At 39.6% G+C, this 19,705-nt stretch overlaps 2 protein-coding genes across 3 annotated transcripts; both read left to right on the top strand.

Moving 5' to 3' along the window:
* The first annotated feature begins 11 nt into the window (after positions 1-11).
* LOC134190701 (26S proteasome non-ATPase regulatory subunit 4-like) lies at positions 12-19,592 on the top strand. Of its 2 annotated transcripts, none has more exons than XM_062659549.1 (11): positions 12-109; positions 174-314; positions 8,467-8,578; positions 8,647-8,733; positions 9,707-9,775; positions 9,846-9,907; positions 9,974-10,151; positions 13,484-13,574; positions 14,398-14,646; positions 14,941-15,087; positions 19,144-19,592. In XM_062659549.1, exons 1-11 carry the CDS (start codon positions 84-86, stop codon positions 19,368-19,370), a joined length of 1,389 nt encoding a protein of 462 aa, XP_062515533.1. In that variant the 5' UTR covers positions 12-83; the 3' UTR covers positions 19,371-19,592. The 2 variants fall into 2 exon arrangements, with proteins under 2 accessions (XP_062515533.1, XP_062516226.1); XM_062660242.1 differs by having other exon boundaries at positions 37-109; positions 14,941-15,036.
* Positions 1,576-2,227, top strand: LOC134193215 (uncharacterized). The gene has a single exon (XM_062662363.1). The coding sequence runs from the start codon at positions 1,603-1,605 to the stop codon at positions 2,122-2,124; it is 522 nt and encodes a 173-aa protein (XP_062518347.1). The 5' UTR covers positions 1,576-1,602; the 3' UTR covers positions 2,125-2,227.
* Positions 19,593-19,705: the final 113 nt, after the last annotated feature.

Below are 19,705 nucleotides of genomic sequence, written 5' to 3'. Positions count from 1 at the left end.
ATTTAGAAGCCCGTACGTTTCACTATTCGTAACGTGACTCAGCAGTCGCTTTCTCAAGTCGTTCACCGAACTCATTGACGACTATGGTGTTGGAATCTACGATAATATGGTACACCTCTATTAGTCTCGTTGTGTTTTGTGAGCGATGCTTTTCTATTGCGTCGTTGTTGCAGTGTTGACAACAGCGAATTTATGCGCAATGGCGACTACATTCCTACTCGTTTGGAGGCTCAACGGGACGCTGTAAACTTGATATGTCACGCAAAGGCGAAGCTAAATCCAGAGAACAATTTTGGACTTCTGACGCTGTCAGAGTAAGACTTGTGTTTTGTTTGTCTGTCTGTCTGTCTGTCTGTCTGTCTGTCTGTTTGTCAATACGTGTACTTTCAAACATTGAACTATTATACACCATCTAATAGCAAAGTGTCTGTCTGTCTGTCTGTTTGTCTGTCTGTCTGTCTGTTTGTCTTTCTGTCTGTCTATGTCTCTTTGCCTGTCTGTCTGTCTGTCGGTCTGTCTGTCTGTCTGTCTGTCGGTCTGTCTGTCTATCTGTCTATCTGTCAAGAACATGTTTTTGAAACATCAATGCTAACTTCTGCTAAAACTACTGTCTCTTCACTTTGAAATTACTTAATAACTCGCCAATATATATGCAGCTAGACTACATGCAAAGCCCTCAGTGTCAGCTAATGACTAAAGTACTGAGTGGCATAAAAGTCACATCTGTTGTCTCCAGTCAATAAAGATAACTTCGTTTAGATAGTGCTTGCGTTGCACTTGTGGAGTTGGTCTGAAAAGCGTTTGCTCCAGAAGTCAATAAATTTCACTGCGTTTAGTCTTTCTACTTCATCCGATGATTTCTTTGCTATTCCTTTTAGAATTTCCATGCATAGTCCCCATTCTCCAAAGAGTTCCATTACTAATGGAATTGCACTCCTCCTTGCAGCGGCACAATTAACACCAGCAGATGTGGGGAAGATGTTACTACTCCATAGGTGGGCGAAGGAGATGTCAAGATTGATGTTGTATTCGATGTCACAGTCGAAAAGACGATGTCCGGTCTGTTGTCTGTAGAGGTGTCCTGTCTGTCTGTCTGTCTGTCTGTCTGTTAACTATCTGAAAGAGTCTGAATCAGTTCCAGAATCAATTGGCTCTACTCTGAAGTCTGCGTTTCAGTTATTACCACCTTTGCCAAATCAGTCGACAGTGAATCAGAGGAAAATCAGTCCACTGAAGATTTCATTTCATACCCACGAAAGCTACAGTATCGCCTGTGCACCAAGATTGCCAACAGTGAAGTTGGTGACCTGCTCGCCCATGTCCCCTCTGATAGAGATGCAGAAAGGTTATGATCTTGACAGGGAAAGGCGCAGGATCATGGCTAGAAGTAATACCGTCTTCTGGTAAGCACGCACTTAAAGCAAACGAGTTTTCCATTGCGTCTTACCTAAGACTGGGATTGCCTCTGCCATTCACTGAATAGGCGAATGTTTGCAATTGTGGTCGAGTTATAGACCCCAAGGATATCACCTTTTGGTCTGTAAGTACGGAGATGGTCCTGTTTGGGCCTATAACTCTGTTCTCCATGGCTGGAGTGAATGCATGAGTGACCTACATATCACACATGAGAAAGAACCAAGAAATCTATACGTCAACACTGAGGATCGCCCAGACATTACATTCTTTGATGCAGAATCAGGACAAAATCTAGATGTTGACATATCATTGGCACACCCATGGAGTCAAGGCATTCTAAAACAATCCAATAGGGAGGATGGGTTTGCTGCCCGCACAAGAGAAGAGAAGAAGACCAATAAGTATACAGGAGAAATTCTACCAGGAGGGACGTCATCAAAGTGTATACCACTAGTGTTTGAGCACTTTGGTAGATGGGGCCTGCAAGCCGATGCCTTCTTACACACTCTCTCAAAACAGTGCAGCCGTATTGAGGAAGACCCCTTTCGTAGTGCAGAACAATTCAAAACTTTTTGGAGGAAACGGTTCTCTTTGATTCTTCAAAGATGCAACGCAAAAGTAATCCTCAAAAAGTTGTCAAGAGTTTCAGAAACAAAGGATGGCATGGACAAGCTTTTCGACTTTAATGTACAGATCCAAGTCCACTAATGTTTTAAAGTATTTTGATATGAAGGACTGGTTCATTATAGAAGTTTAGGATGTGTACAAATAGAGGATCTGTAACAATAAAATAATCTGTCTGTCTGTCTGTCTGTCTTAATACATATATTTTCCATTTAAATCAAACATTTACATCACAGCGACACTAACACAATAGGACCATTATGGTTCTGAAGCATACAGAATTACACTTAGTACACTACATTTTGACGATTTAATCTAGCTATGCTAATGAGTTTGTCTGAGACGGCTTTTGCATTGCAATGTTGTGTAGTGTCACTGAAATGATTGATCACCACTTGTTCTTGAAGTCGGTCTCGTTTCATTTTCCTTCATCATCTCTTGTACTCTTATCATGTCTATCTGTCTGTCTGTCTGTCTCTTTCATTTATTGAAACACAAACCCTACGTTACATTTCTAACACTAAATGCAAACAAATTAGTGAGTTCAGCTTTAGTTTAATGCAATCTACTTTGATAGTCTCTATCGTATATGTTCTCATCTACTTTTCCAGGGAAGACATGAGTCAGCTATGGAGGATGACTATAGCGTTACATTGTTGTAAGATTATTGATAATTTTTCCTCCAATGACCTCTAAAGTCAGCTTCATTTGTATAGCCTTCAATGTCTCTTGATCTTTTGGCTAGTTTGTTTAAATAATTGGTATCTTCTGATCCCCAAGTTCCAGATGTTCAAATACTAGAGGAGTGAAATTGAGGCTTGATGTATTGTGCGCAAGTTGTTGTTTTTTGTATTTGATCATCTTCCTTTCCTGCCTTCTTGCTGCAGCAAAACCTTCCACTAAAGCTGCCTGCTTTAAAGTGTCTTGTCTGAAAGGATGAGCCATGTTTACATCAAGGTCATAGCTACACCCAGAGTTGTACACAACTATGTCTGGTCTATTCTCATTTCCAGAGTAATGATTTCGAGGTTTTTTCTTGTGATGAATCTTTAATTCATGTAGACAATTCCTCCATCCATTTACAATTTCATCATGCTGCCTTATAGGCCCACCTCCATGTTTGCATGTAAGAAGATGATATTCATCTGCCAACTTGCCACATTCACACATGTTTCAGTTGACAAAGGTGCAGGTATGTCCAACCTCAGAGATGCTGCCAAACGAAATTTGTCAGGTTTTAAGTGCAAGAATCTCTTCAGTAGGAATAGCTTCCAGCCATGACTCAGCTTCCTCACCTCTTATTGATCTAAATTTAGCTGCAGCTACATCTGATTGTGAAATCGCAGTTTCTAGGCAGGAATTTGCGCTTGCCTCATGTAGTTGACTAGATAGTTTTTGTTGTAATTTCTTGGGCTGTTTGACAAACTCACTTAGATGTTGGTAAACATCACAATTTGTAGACTTGACAGCTTGATGAATATCGGTCGAGATCTTTGAGTTATTATCTGTTGAAAGCAAGAGTGATACATCGTTAGTCAAGTAAGGGAACCTAGTAGGCAACTTTGACAGAGTATGCATCCATCCTCTTAAAAACGCAGATGAAGTAATAGCATCGACCGATGTCATTTCGAATCTTCCTAATTTGATAGGAAGTGTTGCCTGTTTCCACCCTTCATCGGCTATTGATGGCAATCCCAATATTTTACAAAAGGTTCTCCGAGTCATGTTGTCATGTATTTCAGCTGTAGACTGAAATAAAGATGGTGATACTGTCTGTCTGTTTATCTGTCTGTCTGTCTGTCTAGAAATTCTAGAACTGTTACCGTCTTGCGACTAGATCATGTCATAGTGTTTAGGCCACACCGTTTTATTTCTATGTTTCTCCTCATCCGCACACCTATGACTGGAGGAATAAGAAACATCACATGGCTTGATCAAAAATACATTTTAGTTACAATAGTTGTGTTCTGAAATAGCTAGCGAAGACATCAATGGTAAGGTGGCACAGATTCTGAAAGAAAACTACTGTGAAGCTTTATAGTGATTGACATGCACCCATTTTCATCTTCACACCCCAAGGCGCTGCCACATACCAGAAAGCAGGAGTGATAGGAAATTAACAGGTTGCTGCATACAATGTCAGAGAATGTTTGACTGCATGTTGGTGATGTACGTACCCTATTAGATGAATTCACCCTATTAGATGAATTCGTACTGGGGCCACCTACGACCTGCTTACCCTGTTTCTTCAGACATTTTCTTTTTTTGCATTTTTTCCGCAGCACATGCCCGTGTTGATTTCTATGCACTAGGGTGCCCAGAAACATAGAAATAAACAGTGTGGCCTTAATGAAGAATAAAATAGTCTGTTTGTCTGTTTGTCTGTCTGTTTGTTGAAAGTCTCCTCATCCAATATGTTGTAGATTGAGGTGGTATGTTGACTTTATTATTATGAGATTTCTATAAGATCTTGAGAACTATGATACCACTTATTTGTCTATAAGACAGAAAGTGGACAACCAGTACTTTGTCAGGAATGCTACTAGGAGTGAGCTCATAAGAATACTTTGACTTTCTATGTCCTTATTTTTAACTATGAAGCCAGGAGCTGCATATTGGTGATTGTTTGTACTCCATGGATACTGTATACAATTATACATCTAAATCTGTGGTCAAAGTAGACATCAAGCCAAATACTACGATACTGGGCAGGCATCACTGCTTTCATTGCAGGCTTTAGGTGATGAATACCCAATTTCGACAAGCAGTCACGGTAGCAGGAGATGAGAATATTATGCTTTAATATTGTGTCTGCACCCAAATTTCGTAATAATTAATTAACAAGTGAATGCCATAGTTATCAAGGGGAGCACTGAAGTCACATGATGTAGACGTCAGGTTCAAATGTATATTAACACCTAGTCTCAAACAAGTTACTAAACAGTATCCATCAGGCTGAATTAGTTAAGTGCCAACGTTAAGGTCAGAATTTTTTCTATCCTTGCACTTGACATGTGCTAGTTTCCCGAAGAGATCGCAGATGGGTATCTTTGTTGTTTTTTACTAAAAGGAGAGATTGTATACAGTAGTCTGAAAATGGTAGGGAATGCTGCAGCTTGGTGGGTGTGCTATTAGCAACTCCATGGAAAGCAACTCGATGGAATGTTGTTAGGAAGAGGTGAAAGGAGTTCATGAATTGATGACTGAAGATGACCGCCAAGCCCAGGTTTGGTAGTGGGCTGATTAGACAAGAATAAATTTATAGCTCCAACGTCAGGTAACTTTTTGGAGAACTAATGCCTTCTCAAGTGACTTCAAACCAAACCCACCTGACTAATTGGAAGTAAGAGTTGTTGCTGTTGCTGAAACAAAGGCTGTGGTAGAGGCAAAAAGAAGGTTTCTGAGTTGAAGAGTCACGGCACTGAGTAGGTAGTTTGAACAGAGGTGGCAGCACAGACCAAGCTCCACAACTCACGACCATGCTATCTCACTTGCAATGGGTCTCTTTTACTATTACTATAAGTGCATGGTCAAAGCTGTCTGGATGACAAGTACAGAATTTATGGATTTGCATGAGCTAAAACATATATGATATGCGGTATCTTGTTCTCATTGATTTGTGGGTCGTTTGTATTGTGCCAATGACGTTTTAGTTGCTGGAAATTTAGGGAGAGCATGGCCATGTCACATGGAATTTCTTTCTCTATTGGACTTACTGGACGCGAAAATGTTTCTTTTTTTGATTGTCTTGGTGAAGAACGACAGATTTAGATTTTCATTTTCTTGTATCACTCCATGCAGGAAATGTGCATGCCACTATCAGCAGAGATCTAATACACCACAGCCCCAGGAAAGGTACACGTGTAGTTTTAATCAGCAGAAAGTCTTTGAACAATTTGAGGGGCAGCAACGTTGTCACTGTTTATGTGAATGTTATCAGCAGGTGTGTGTGAAATGGGGAGGGATGTCAGAAATATTATCAAGATCTTTGTGCAAGAGTTGACTCAAACGAGACTCTGGCATCGAGATGTGAACACCACACCTCTTATGTTGTTCTTTGTTCTAATTGCTTCTACTACAGTGAAATGTAGGCCAATCCCTTCATTCTTTGGCTGTTTACCTTAATTAAACAAAAGGCAGAACAGCAAAACAGTTACCAGCTTTATACAATATATGGATCCTTGGTACAGGCAAGATCTTGTTGTGTTCTGACGGAAGACGCAGTCTGAGCTTGTGTGAACACATCACATCACGTTCAATCTTTGTTGCGAGGTCCCAGATATGCTGAATATATTTGAACCTTGCTCTTTTCTTTTTATTTGGTAGAAATCGACACACTCCTTGTGTAACTCTTGGTGCAGAAAACGTGTAGGTTGGATTCAGTGCAAATGCATCAGAATTTGGAGAGAAACGATCGGCAAGAAATATTTGATTGCTAGAAGGTTAAACCGTTTGTGAAGGACGACACGTACAGTCTACAAGGGACTGGTGTGGGTGTGTGTTTGAATGAACTGGTATGTGTAGCATTTGCATCATTGAGAAATTTTACTTGGGGTGACCCCTCGAGAGGGGACCTGTGCATAATTCTTTGCATTTTTACGCAAACCTTCCCTTTTGCGTGCCAAGTGTGCGTGCCGATTTTGGTTGAGAACGAAGAAAAGACATGGCCGTGTATTGCGAACACACACACACACACACACACACACACACACACACACACACACACACACACACACACACCACACACACACAATTTGAGCTTCATATATTAGGTGTATTGGTGCTACCATGTTAAATTGTAATCGACGCCTGCGACCCTGACGAATGCTTTGAGCGAAAATGTAGATAAAGGAGTGCTGTTTGTTTGTGCTTGTGCAAATTTCTCCACGATGGCAAATCTCCTGTATGCAAAATGTTGCTCACACGTGCCAACATGAGTTAGATGCAATGTGAAAGTGTTATCTTTTATGAGGCACTTTGAGAGATTGGTGATTTACTGTTGACTACATATGCAGGTTTTTCTCAAACAGTGAGTTGGATTTCCACCAAATCATTAAATTTGCCACCCTTGTCTATTGCTTTAGGTGTGCACAGCAAGTGTATATGTTTTTCAAAAAATTAAGAAACCAAGTTTAAGATATGCTCAGTCTTATCTAGATCTCTGATAATGCACATTTGTCCCTTTCTTTGGCAATGCAGCTGATAGTTACCGTGTGCAATATGTGTTTTTGCTTTGGAAACAACGTGTTTGAGGGGATGGGATCTAAAATAGTAGGAACGTTGCATGATTTGATGAATAGCTGTACGTGATGTTCATTACCACACTTCTGAGGATAACAAATCTAACAACCTCTCAGTGGCGGATTTAGATGGGGGCATTGGGGGCATGTGCTTCCCCTTTGGAAGCGCCTTTAATTGCTCTGGCTAAGTATAATATTTCTGTCTGCAATCACAGGGTTTACCCTTTGCAGTGATACTTAAATATTAGATATAAGTAGAGCGTCACGTCATATACTATAGCTTCCGTAAGTCTGGTAATTACCACATCTGGGATAAATATCTAGGTAGTAAGTGGTACCGTACACTGGTGTAGCTAGAACATAGTAGCTAACCCTAACTCTGCTGACTACTCCCTATGTACACTGCGGTGCATGTTTTCCTGTAATTTAGTTGGATGGCATCTTGTGGAAACAGCGAATGATCATCACGTCTGCAGTTTTTTCTCTTAATTACGCCTTTAAGCAGTGTCTAATTTCAGATAACCAAATTCACGTTCAAGAGAAAGCATGGACAGTACTGTAGTGACTAACATAAAATCATGTCATTACTATATTTTTTGCTTAAACATTTGTGCTAGCTAAGTAGCTGCAATAATGTAAAACAGTAAGTACCATACCGTATATACGTATGTCGTATAAACTGGTGCATAATTCTACCTGTTGGAATGTCGAGTCACACGGTGAGTGTTTGACGTCATAAACTTGATGACTTCATACCAGCTTTTAGTCGCTTATGCCCCCTTCTGTATCTGCCACTGCCTCTTAAATGACATGGTCTTTGTGAAAATCAAATGAAAATGGGGTAGCAATCTGATCTGAACAGAACATCAGATAATATAGCTATGTTTATCTTGTTATTGTAGCTTTAGTATTCGTAGAATTCCCAGTCTATGGCACAAACTTTGAGTGAGATAAATGTCCATTTTCTTGTTTTAATACTGATATGTGTTCTTTATTTGCCTGTGTGAAGAACAGGCTAATTAGCTAGTGTATGTACGTATTCATGTGTGTGTCGTGAATATTTATGTATGTATGCTTGTATTTATCTATGTATTTATGTATGTATTATGGATGTATTGATGTAAATATTTCCGGCTTATGTTGATATAACATAAAACAAACTGAAATCAACTGTTTGATATTGTAGGCACAATGTGCTAGTAACTCTCACAACTGATGTGGGCAAAATCTTGTCTGCTGCACAGATGGTAAGACCAACTGGCAAAATCAACTTCATTACAGGCATTCGTGTTGCTCAAGTATGAGAATTGGTTGCACAGCAAATGAGTAAGGTTATCACTCTGTTTGCATATTTTTACTGATTTAGTTAGCACTCAAGCATCGCCAGACTAAAACTCATAAGGTTCGGCTTGTCATATTTGTTGGAAGTCCAATTGGAAATTCAGACAAAGAAGTTGGTGTTGTTGAATCATTTATAGTTGTAATAAGAAATGATGATATTATTGTAACATTGATATTGTTTAGTAAACTAGGAGATTTAACATTTAAGATGATTACATAATCATCTGATTACTGTAAATTTGAATTTAAAGTGGAATATGGTACATTTGCTTTTATGCAGTGCATTGAAGTAGCTGTCTCATGGGTGGTCTTTTTATACATACTATTGGCACACATTTTTGAAGAACAAGGATTTACCAGGAGTTTTAAATTGATATAATTTTTTAGGTGTACTTTGTTATATAACTGATCTTATGCCTATTGTGGAGATAGAGGTTTCAGGTACTATCTACAACTGTCCAAGAGATTCTACTAAATCTAAATATTTACAAACGGTTTCAAGATGCCAGAACTCTGATGAAGTTAGAAACAATTGAGGCTTGCACTTGTGAGAGCCATATATGGAGGTATAATATCTATATACGGCTCTGGCAATTGTTGATTATGTGTTGCAACGTGGTTGAGCAGTGATGGTGGTCAAAAAAATTTGTTGCCTAAATATGTTCAGACTGTAAATTCTGAACAACTGGTTTGGGTACGTTGTTCTTGAACAACTGAGACTCGTTGATATGCCTCTGCAGTGCCTGATGACTTCTGCGACCTCAGTGATACACTGCTCACTTGATAGATACTAAATACATAATAGATTGTAACAAATACATAATTATTGTAAATTTGTTTGTGTTAGTGGAGAAAAGTTATTTTAAAGGATCCTGTATTGCCATATTCTAATGAACTGATATGAAGCTGACTTTTTATTACTATAAAATGCAACAAATCAAACAGATGGTTACTTATGTCATATTTTTAGAAATCCATATCTGGTTTTACACTAATTGAGTTTGGCTTGATTTATGGGTATAGGATGTTTCTGTAAGACATACTGCAGCGGTTTGTGTCAGCTGTGATTTATTGTTGTCTTTCAGCTGATAACAGTTGCCAAGAAGTTGAAGAAGGAGAATGTTGCAGTTGATATTATAAGCTTTGGTGAAGATGTGTGTTTACATGATTAATTTACTATTTCTGTGTTGCTCAGATAATTGTTATATTCAACATATTATTTAGTCAGCAAATGCAGAAATGCTTTCAGCTTTTATCAGCACAGTAAATGGAAAAGGAGGCTCAAAGTCTGTTTTACGTACATACTACAGTATGTGTCAAAGATTTACTCATTTTCTTGTTTTGTTGAGTAGCAGTCATCTTGTGACTGTGTCAAGTGGTCCTGTTTTATCTGATGCTCTTCTGTCATCACCATTAATGGCATCGGAAGATGGTTCGAGCCCAGCAGCACTTGGGGGAGGTTTTGGTGTTGGTGCAATGGGAGGACTGGAGTTTGGAATTGATCCCAATGAGGACCCAGAACTGGCCCTGGTTAGCATAAATGTAGTGTGTGTGTGTGTGTGTGTGTGTGTGTGTGTGTGTGTGTGTGTGTGTGTGTGTGTGTGTGTGTGTGGCACGGTGGAGCAGTTGGTAGAGCATTGGTGATGACATCCGGGATCTTGTATTCCGTGATGAGGGTTGAAGGTTTGATCCTGGTGGAGGCTCCACTGTTGCAGTTTCCTTGAGCAAGAAACTTACACACAATTGCTTCTCTCAACTCAGGAGAATAGATGAGTACCTGGTCATTGACTGGGGTGGACAAGACCGCTGGCTTGGCAGCAACATCATGCAGCTGACGGGTCGTGTGGGCCTTTGTGTCCAGTCCCAGAGCTGCACCATACATCAGTGCCCCTGGATGACTCTGGCCAAGCTCCAGGTGGATTGTAGCGCTGGCCCTAAGACTCCACGTAGCGCATGGAGGCCTCGTTTCTAGAGGCAGGGGGAGCTATCTCCGCAACTGACCTCAAGGTTGACGTTGAAAGACGTGGAGGACTTGACATTCGTTTATTGTGTGTGTGTGTGTGTGTGTGTGTGTGTGTGTGTGTGTGTGTGTGTGTGTGTGTGTGTGTGTGTGTGTGTGTGTGTGTGTGGGTGGGTGGGTGGGTGGGTGGGTGTGGTTGTGCAATACTATGCAATTGATATTATACTACAGTCAAACCTGTACTAGCGACCCTTTCTCTAAGCGGCCATCTGGTGTGAGCAATTACATTTGCTTGGCACGGAACATTCTCCAATACATTAGCTAATGTACTAAGCAACCACCTGCTCAGTGTGACCAGCAATCACTAATCTGAATTTCTGACAGCAAATAACACTTGCTCTAAGTAACCACAGGATACATTTCTGTCCACCAAAAGTTTGAAACGTCCTAGATGTCACACTAACACTTAGTTTGCAAATGCTATTGCTATTTCGCATTGAAACCATTTTATTGTGCAATAATTGAAAGCTATGAGTCAAAGGACCGGGACTTCCAAGAAGTCACATGACTTGCGAGGAGCGGTATACTAACGGGTCTATTTGCCCCAAATCTCTGTGGCTGGCTGACTATCTATGTACACCAAAAAATGACCATATATGGGTGTCACACTTCAGGAGTGTATGGCATGCAAGCAAGTGACCAATCACGATGAATTATTCTTCTTTGTGTCGCACGTGGCAATGAGGGACAATGGTCGGGCAGCCAATCACTATGCACTGTTCAACATGAGAGGACATCTAGCCAGAAAAACGTCAATTTTTGATTAGAAACAACAGAAACGTTGTATTTCAAGTAACGTGCTATCTGAAAATCTACAAGCATCCAATCTTGCTGCCGTAGTATGCACAAGCGTGAAGAGTATTGCGCGTTACGTAGGGGACTTTGTTACTAACGCGCATCGACAACTACCGATACAGTAGATATTGTACGTAAATTGATACAATATGTATTTATATAGACAGTGTAGATTGTAAAAGCGATAGACAATGCCATACAGAATCTATAACTATAGCATTGGAAAAATTGGAAGTCTGACTCGTGACTGTGCCGATATTAAAAATGGAGGCTCTAGGGCAAGGGGAAGCGAAGCCACTGGGGGGAGAGTGCACCCAGCCGGCTGTATATACTGTGAACCACCCTTGCCGGCATTGCCAACAGGAGTCGAGACAAATTTGTAGGGGTGCTAGCATTCGAATCTCTTCTATCCTGTCTACGGTCGGTGGAAGGAGCTGTTGGCAGCTGGTGTTCGGGTGCACTCTGTGTACTGGTTGGGGGGAAAGGTAAATTTGCTCCGCCTAGAAGCTACTCCCAATGAGTATACACTTGTACTGCTTTGTAACTTTCATTTGAAGCGATGCTCGACAGAGGTTCGCGTATTATACTAGTTTTCATAGGTAATGTACACGTGTGCTGCTTACTTTATGTCTTGAAAAGTGCTCTGTTTGTGTGACTGAGCATAGGCGGATAGAGGGGGTCCTAGGGGTCAGGACCCCTCCTCTTCAACAACACGCCCACGGCAGCCAAAATCTTGTTTGTTGTTATTAAAGTGAACAAACCTTCATGTTTTGATGGATGGTTAATTTGTTCAACTCTAAACTTATAAGCTTATAATGGAATATGGTAGAAAGTTATTAACTCTAATATAGATTGAAGTGAGTTTGCTGGTTTCGTAGGTCGTATACAGATTTAGCTGTGTATGGGGCATGGCTAATGATACAACTGGAACCCCTCTTTTGAAAAATTTTGTATCCGCGCCTGTTGTGTGAAGATCATTCAGCTTTTCGGGAAAGGTATCTTGACTCAGCAGATATCAACAGATGTCATACGGGTGCATGGTATTCAAGCACTTGGAACGTCTCTTATACAGGGTCTGACATGTAGGGGTAAAGGTCACAAGGTTTCCTTTACTAAACGACCACCTGTCTTAATTAAGCAAACACTATTCCAAGGTCTCGCACGTTATTACGTAGTACAAGTTTTGTACTAATGCTAGGTTTCATACAATGTTGTAAGTTAGGAAAGCGATTGATTTTGCAGTAGAAGTTGGAGACAACTAAGTTCTGTTGTTTATTTCTGGCAAGACCTGGCAGTGACAAACATGAATTACACTGTTCTGGTAAAAAACTCTTTCATGAATGTTTCACGGATCTGACAGGTGGGTCATCCATTGTCTCTGGTTGCCAAGTACGACTAAACGCAAATACTGCTCTGTGATTGGACTGAACTAAGGGTGTAGCACATTTCTGAGCATGATGGACATAGTCCACCACATATCCACACATCCACATAGTCACAAAGCAGAAGTCATTCCAACTTATATGTTGAGAGTATGCTACTCACAAGTCATTTGACTTTTACAAAGTCTCGTTTCTTATGGCTCTTAGCATAGTTCTGTGAATTAGTTAGAGATACTGAACTAGTTAATTAAGGGTGGACCTTGTTGTTATAACAGACTTTACTCTTCCTCCAGTTGTATGTAATGCTAATTCTTTTCAAAGCTAGAACAAAGTAGTAGTAGAATTAATCAAGCCAGACATTTTGGAACAATAACATGTGGCAAGCTTGGCTAATGCAGCTCTTTATATTAACTGTATGAAATCTTTTTTTAGTAAGATTGTTAGAGTTAAGCTCGGTTCACAGTATTGACGCTGGAACAGGATTTATTTCTATTCCAGCATCAACGTCAACGTTGGTGTTGCCATCAGCGTTGTACTGTGAACCGGGTTTTAGTGTTGGTGTCTACTGAGTGATGTTGTATGAATCAGTTCGTCTTTACCTGCTGGGATTGAAGATGTGCACTGCTGTTCATAGTTGATAGTTCATTGTTTGCCATTGACTGTAGGCATTACGTGTGTCACTAGAAGAACAGAGAGTAAGGCAAGAGCAGCAAAGCAAGGAGATAGTGACTGAATCTAATGAAGGTGCAAGTCAAGGTGTGAAACTATAGTAATATAGGAGTGAAGACTTATCTTTGTTTGAATAATAGTCTTGCATTTGTGAGTTTTTAGTTGTTGTGACATACTATTATTGAAACATTATTAGACAGACAAACAGGCAATGAGGTAGACACTCTTGTAGATTTAGTCTAAGTAGACTGTATTGTTACTCGATGTGTGAAACGCTAGGGATAGTAGTGCAGACCGGTCATGTGACATACGACCAACCGACTAGCCGTCCTGCTAGGCAACGGTATAACATGTGATCGCTGATTGAGGCAAATATGTGACCAGATGTTGTCTCTTTCTCACGCTCGGACCTACCTGACAGATAACGGCATAAAACATGATTGTTGATTGAGGCAATTACAAATATTAGGTGACCAGATGTCAGTCTCTTTCTGACACTTTCTAATTGGCCCTGACGAATGACATTTTTCTTCATTTATTTAATGAATAGTAACTGCAGAAATTGTCTTTAACTGTCTATAAAATACAGTGAAAGAGTGTAGACCATTATACTGATGCAATAACTACACAAGCAAGCACATAAATTGCTATGGAGTTACATACAGAGGGATGTCAGGTTAGACTTGATCTTTAAGATTGTCACGTGTTGCTACATGAGGAGTGATTACACTATACAAACAGATTACCGAAAACTGGTAAGGACTAACGCAGGAAATGACAGAAATTGATTATGCAGTCTATTAGTGTGTACGCTTGTTCACTAGTTTGATTTAATTAATTTGAGCTCATTGTCATTGCTGCTTTGTGCTGTGTGTTGTGCACTACCTAGCTAATATGGACTCGTTGTTAGCTGCTACTGAGGGACAAGTGGCGATGGAAACATCTGGTGAACCTGGTGATAATCTTGAACAAGCACTTGCCACAGCAGTGACAGATGACTCAGTGATCAGTCATGAGCCGATGATCTCAGAAAGTGGTCTCAGCCAACTGGTGTTAGATCCAGTAGCAGTGGCTGATTGTGCAGATCCTAATGATGAGTACGAACTAGGAGAAGACGACCAGCTGGCAGCTGCTATTGAGCTGTCTATGCAAGCTTTGGGTAAATGGCTGAATTAAGTGGTATTTGGTGTCTGACTTTAGTCATTGATCTGTATGGTACTGGATTGTGTTTGCATTAGACTGTATCTTATGTTTTCTTGTTTTTTTTATTGTCATGTCTGCTTCTGTTTGGAAAATTTAGTATGGTGTGGTTGCATGAGTTACGATTATTTTTTGTTAGCTCTGTTTAGCATGTTGACTGTATTTGTTGTATCTATGTTATTGTATAGGAAATTCTGCTTGTCTTCATTACACTTGATATGTAACTGATGAATGACATTGGCCTCTTTTATAGTCAATGCTGATACTGAAAGAAGTGAGCACGAGGCTATGGAGTTGTCAACTGAAGAGCTTGTGGATCAAGGTGTAGGTTCATCTTCCCAGAAAGCAGGTGTTGGTCGGAAAGTGGATCTTAATGTTTTATTTGACCATGAAGTAGCCGGTATGTGTGGTTTGTTTATGCAACTAAGTAAGGGGTCATCCATATTTTTCGGCATTTTCATGAGTGTACAAAATGTACGTATTTTTTCCTCCCTCTTCCCCGACAGCGTACTAGCAAAATGCTGATTTAGTATTAATACATGTTTCAATTGGCCCATACTTGATAATTTTTCTCTTCGTCGTCATCTCTAGCTTCCAAAAAGCTTCTTTCAAAATGGAATTTTTCTCATCAATTTCAACGTTCTTAAATGCCTGTGTCTTCCTGACAGCATCTTGCCTGCTGTAGCTGTTATTTAGATACACAAAAGTGTTGACAAAATGCTGGAAGGCATTGACAGGATGCGTTTGGACAGAGTTGGCACAGTTGGACAACTCTGCCAGCATGTCTACATTCTCCATCAAGGCACGAGGCGAGAAGAGAAACTCAGATATTGCTCATTAACCCAGAGGCAGCAAACTGCTAGTAGATAATATCATAATGATTGTTGGTTTGACCACGCGAAAATTGCCATTGAACCAGCTCAGTGAAAACATCCTACACATGCGCTAGAACAGTTTTCCAAAGCATGCGTCTGGTTTTACCCCTTTTCCCAGCGTTATGTTTTGTCATTGAATTTCCTTTTGCTTGTATTTTCTTTTCTATTTATTTGGCTATGTTTGTACTTTATCTGTTTGTTGGTTTTATTAATTAGTCAGTCAGTTATTTAGTTCTCTTAGTCATTATCCTGTTGCTGGCTTGCCCACTTTCTTGTTTTTCTTTTGCCTGTTTATCTGTTTGCCTCTCTGTCGGCCTGTCTGTTTGTCTGTCTGTCTGTCAGTTTGTCAAATACATATATTTTCAACATTATGCATATTGTCCAGTCTTTGACCTTATTTGTAAGTTTCAATAAACGTGATGCCTTCCTTTAAATGACACTAGCATTAACATCATTGTAACTGGACTGATAAGCGTTGTCTCCAATATGTCGTAAAATTCTGATCTATGCTGACAATCGTCCTCATCATAAGACATGACAGAAAGAGTCTTTAAAGCTGTTGAGCCTCATCACCCCATCTGCCATAATGTTCAAATACCAAAGGGATTGCTGTTGGTACATACCCTCCTTGTAGCTGTTGGGAGTTATACTTTGTGTATTTATTCTTTTCCCTTGTGGGTCCTGCAGCCCCATCAATATAAGCAGCTTTAGGTAGCATGTCTTTGCTGTATGGATGTGATAGAGCAATGTCTAATTTTGCTACTGGTATGCAGAATGATTTAGCAACGTAGATGTTTGGTCTTCCACTGGAAGTGGTGTAGCGATCTTTAGGCTGAATGTAATATGGTACATGTAGCTGGCTGAGACAATCTGCTGACACAGAAACCATACGGTTGTGAGACCACACTGGTCCACCGCCAACTTTACAAGTCTACAGATGATACCCTCTCTATCGATGGTTTTCACATACATTTAGACTATTAGATGAAGAATCTGGAAAGGATTCAGCATGATTACGTTCCTTGCAAGGAAAATGTGCAGGCTCATGGCTAAATGCCATTCCATCAACCCAGAATCTCGTAATCTTACCTGGAAATTTCACTTAGGGGCATTCATGAGGTTGAGGGATGACGATGCTCTTGCCAAAAAGGGCAAGAGCATCGTCATCCCTCAACCTCATGAATGCCCCTAAGTGAAATTTCCAGGTAAGATTACGAGATTCTGGGTTGATGGAATGGCATTTAGCCATGAGCCTGCACATTTTCCTTGCAAGGAACGTAATCATGCTGAATCCTTTCCAGATTCTTCATCTAATAGAATATTGACTTGAGCTTTCATGGCCTTATCTGTCAGATGATGCTGCAGACGCTTAGCATTAAACAATAGATCATTCATTGATTGATCAAGATCTAGACATTCATGAAGAATGTGGCCTACAGAATTTTAGGACTCTGAGGATAACAAAACATCAATCTGAGGTTCTATAGTTGCCAACCGTTTTGGCATCTCATGTATAGAATGAGTCCATGAGGACACAAAAATCAAGCTTGATGTTTCTTGTAATGAGGTCAGTCAGTCAGTCAGTCTGTCTGTACTGTCATGATAATATTGTTAACTTTTAGTGTTCTGTATGTAGAAGTTTGTGTCTATTAAAGTCAGTCTGTAAGTCTGCCTGTATGTACATATTTGTCTGGTTGATTGTTTGTAGGTCTGACATGTAGTTTGTTAATGTATGTTTATGCTAGTTCTGATGATCAGATCAGTCTCATTAGGATGTCTATGTTAAGAATCAACAATGAATTTTTCTCTAAAGTAGTTTGATTTGCATAGCTATAAACAGTGCTTACTTACATCAGTGCTTATGTCTAAACAGGCTACATGCAACAAGCTTTGCTTATCTGGGATTAGGAGTGCTAGCCACTCCCTAAGTAGGGATAGCACCAATAGTTAATAGTAATCCCAATTTTCACTTTTTTTATGATAGTACAAGTTGCTAAACATTGATTTGTCTATGCACAGCTTATTAGAGCTCTTGCTCATAAAGGAATTGCTTCTTATATTTGTTTTAGAGTCAGTCTACGTATACAGTGTTTGACTTACTTTTGTGCAATTTGGTAGTGATTATACGTTGACTAATTCAATTTACTCGTACATTTATTGTATGGTAACTGCAATAGGCATGTGCCATTCTGTTAGTGGCAATATCTTTTTCCATCATGTTGCTAGAAGTGATGCTAATAGTTGTGCAATTCTGAGTCATTTGCGTTGGCAAATGGTGACATTACAATGCTTAGCTAAGTTTCCAGTCTTGCAGTGAGTCTTAGCAAACTTTCCCATAGGTCTTATGTATATAGTTTTGTAACATATATTACAATGTTTGATCAGAAACTCTATTGTTTGTTCACAATGCTAGTAATAGGCTATTGCAACAAAAACATGGATCAAGAATGTATTGGTCTTGCATACTGTCTTCTGTTAATCTATGTTCTTGTCTGATCATTTGACATGTACATCGATGTTTGACTACCTGGTTGACAGTGGCCAATTACGCTCAGACTATTTATGAAGTACATATGTAGTGTGCTTAATTAATGTAGTGCTTTGGTTTTAATGACATACGAGAGAATGTAGTACTGTATGTACAGTACAGGTACTTACCTTTATTGTACATGCAGTATCTGTTTGATAATCATTGTGTTATTATTTTCTGTCATTAAGTGTTTTGTCTGCAGTGTTTTCTGTTGTGACACAGACTATTAGGTCTATTTTCAAGAGTATGTTAGTTTTTGCATTGTTGACTGACTGTCAGTTTGACAGAGATATAGTAATGACAAGATGCACAATAGCTACTGCATTGTGGTGTGCATGCACACGCATGTGTGTGTACAAGTGGATTTGTGAATGTGTGTGTGGTGTGTGTGTGTGTGTGTGTGTGTGTGTGTGTGTGTGTGTGTGTGTGTGTGTGTGTGTGTGTTTGTGCATGTGTGTGTTTACTTCTCCTATTGGTTGTAGGACCCCTTTCCCAGTACTTCACAAAGTTTGTTGACACTGATGACATTTATAATACTGTTATAATCTAGTCAGTGTGGGTGTACCAGAAACAAAAATTGCTTTCAGATCAAATTTGGAAGTTGTCGGCAGCTAGATTCATATTGAACTTTGCATTCGATTCTGTCATTATTGTTATCATTTTAGGTTAGTTTGGCTAAATCTGCTAAACAAGATGCTTTTTCTTGCAAGTTTGTTTTGGCATGTTCATGGAAACATTGGTACGTACGTTTGAATGTTATGTCACAAGACTAGCAAACTCATTACATTATGGATAACAGTGGTTCAAGCTGTACACTATTTCCACACTTGGTATGCTACAAACTTGCTGTGAATATTGATTACATACTAGTAGTACAAGTTGCGTACAGTATATATATGCACATTGCAGCATCATGTGTTTGAGGGTTAATTAAATTTTTCTTTTTTGTGTGTGTTGAACTGTCAATATTTCATTGTTTTCCAGCTGTTGTATCTGTGTGTGTAGTTGAATCAGCAATAGCAATTGACACACTTGTTTTCTTCTATCACAGGAGGTGAATTAGGAGGCCAATTAGGAACTAGAAAGCCCCAGGCTAAGGGAAAAAAAGCAGATGACGAAAGTGAGGACCTCACCGAACTTATGGATGATCCTGACTTTTTACATTCAGTATTGAGTGGTCTGCCTGGTGTTGATCCTTCAAGTGAGGCAGTACAGAGTGTCATACAGACTACAAGGCAGCAGAAGGAGGAGAAAGAAAGAAAAAAGAATGATCAATAAACTAGACAGCAATGAAGTCAAATAGTGTTAACAACAGAATCTGTGCAACAGTTTGCTTTGTTGTGACAATCTAATAATATACTGAAAAATTTCTTAGAGCATGTATCAGAGCTTCTTTCTTGCAACTCAAGCTCTGAACTCTCTAGTGATGTACTAGAAAATTTTTGGTAATGCAAAATTACCATGAGCAAATACCATGCAGTGTGTTACATGTACACTGACTGCCAGTATGTTCTTTAATTAAATATTCCTGCTTATAGTTACGAGAAATGCTGGTTTGTTAGAAATGAGTTACATCTAGTGTTGACGCATTGCAACTCTCACAATTTCTATTG

Source organism: Corticium candelabrum, chromosome 1 (assembly GCF_963422355.1).
Source record: "Corticium candelabrum chromosome 1, ooCorCand1.1, whole genome shotgun sequence".
Taxonomy (NCBI): Eukaryota; Metazoa; Porifera; class Homoscleromorpha; order Homosclerophorida; family Plakinidae; genus Corticium; species Corticium candelabrum.
The sequence above is the reverse complement of the archived record's forward strand: the minus strand, read 5'-3'. Positions and strand labels throughout refer to the sequence as shown.

Excerpts from the sequence above, each read along its gene's own strand:
- LOC134190701 (XM_062659549.1), top strand. The coding sequence starts at position 84 with ATGGTGTTGGAATCTACGATAATATG. Across the intron at positions 9,776-9,845 it reads TTATAAGCTTTGGTGAAGAT|TCAGCAAATGCAGAAATGCT; the intron begins GTGTGTTTACAT and ends CATATTATTTAG. Across the intron at positions 13,575-14,397 it reads TAATGAAGGTGCAAGTCAAG|CTGCTACTGAGGGACAAGTG; the intron begins GTGTGAAACTAT and ends ACTCGTTGTTAG.
- LOC134193215 (XM_062662363.1), top strand. The coding sequence starts at position 1,603 with ATGAGTGACCTACATATCACACATGAGAAAGAACCAAGAAATCTATAC.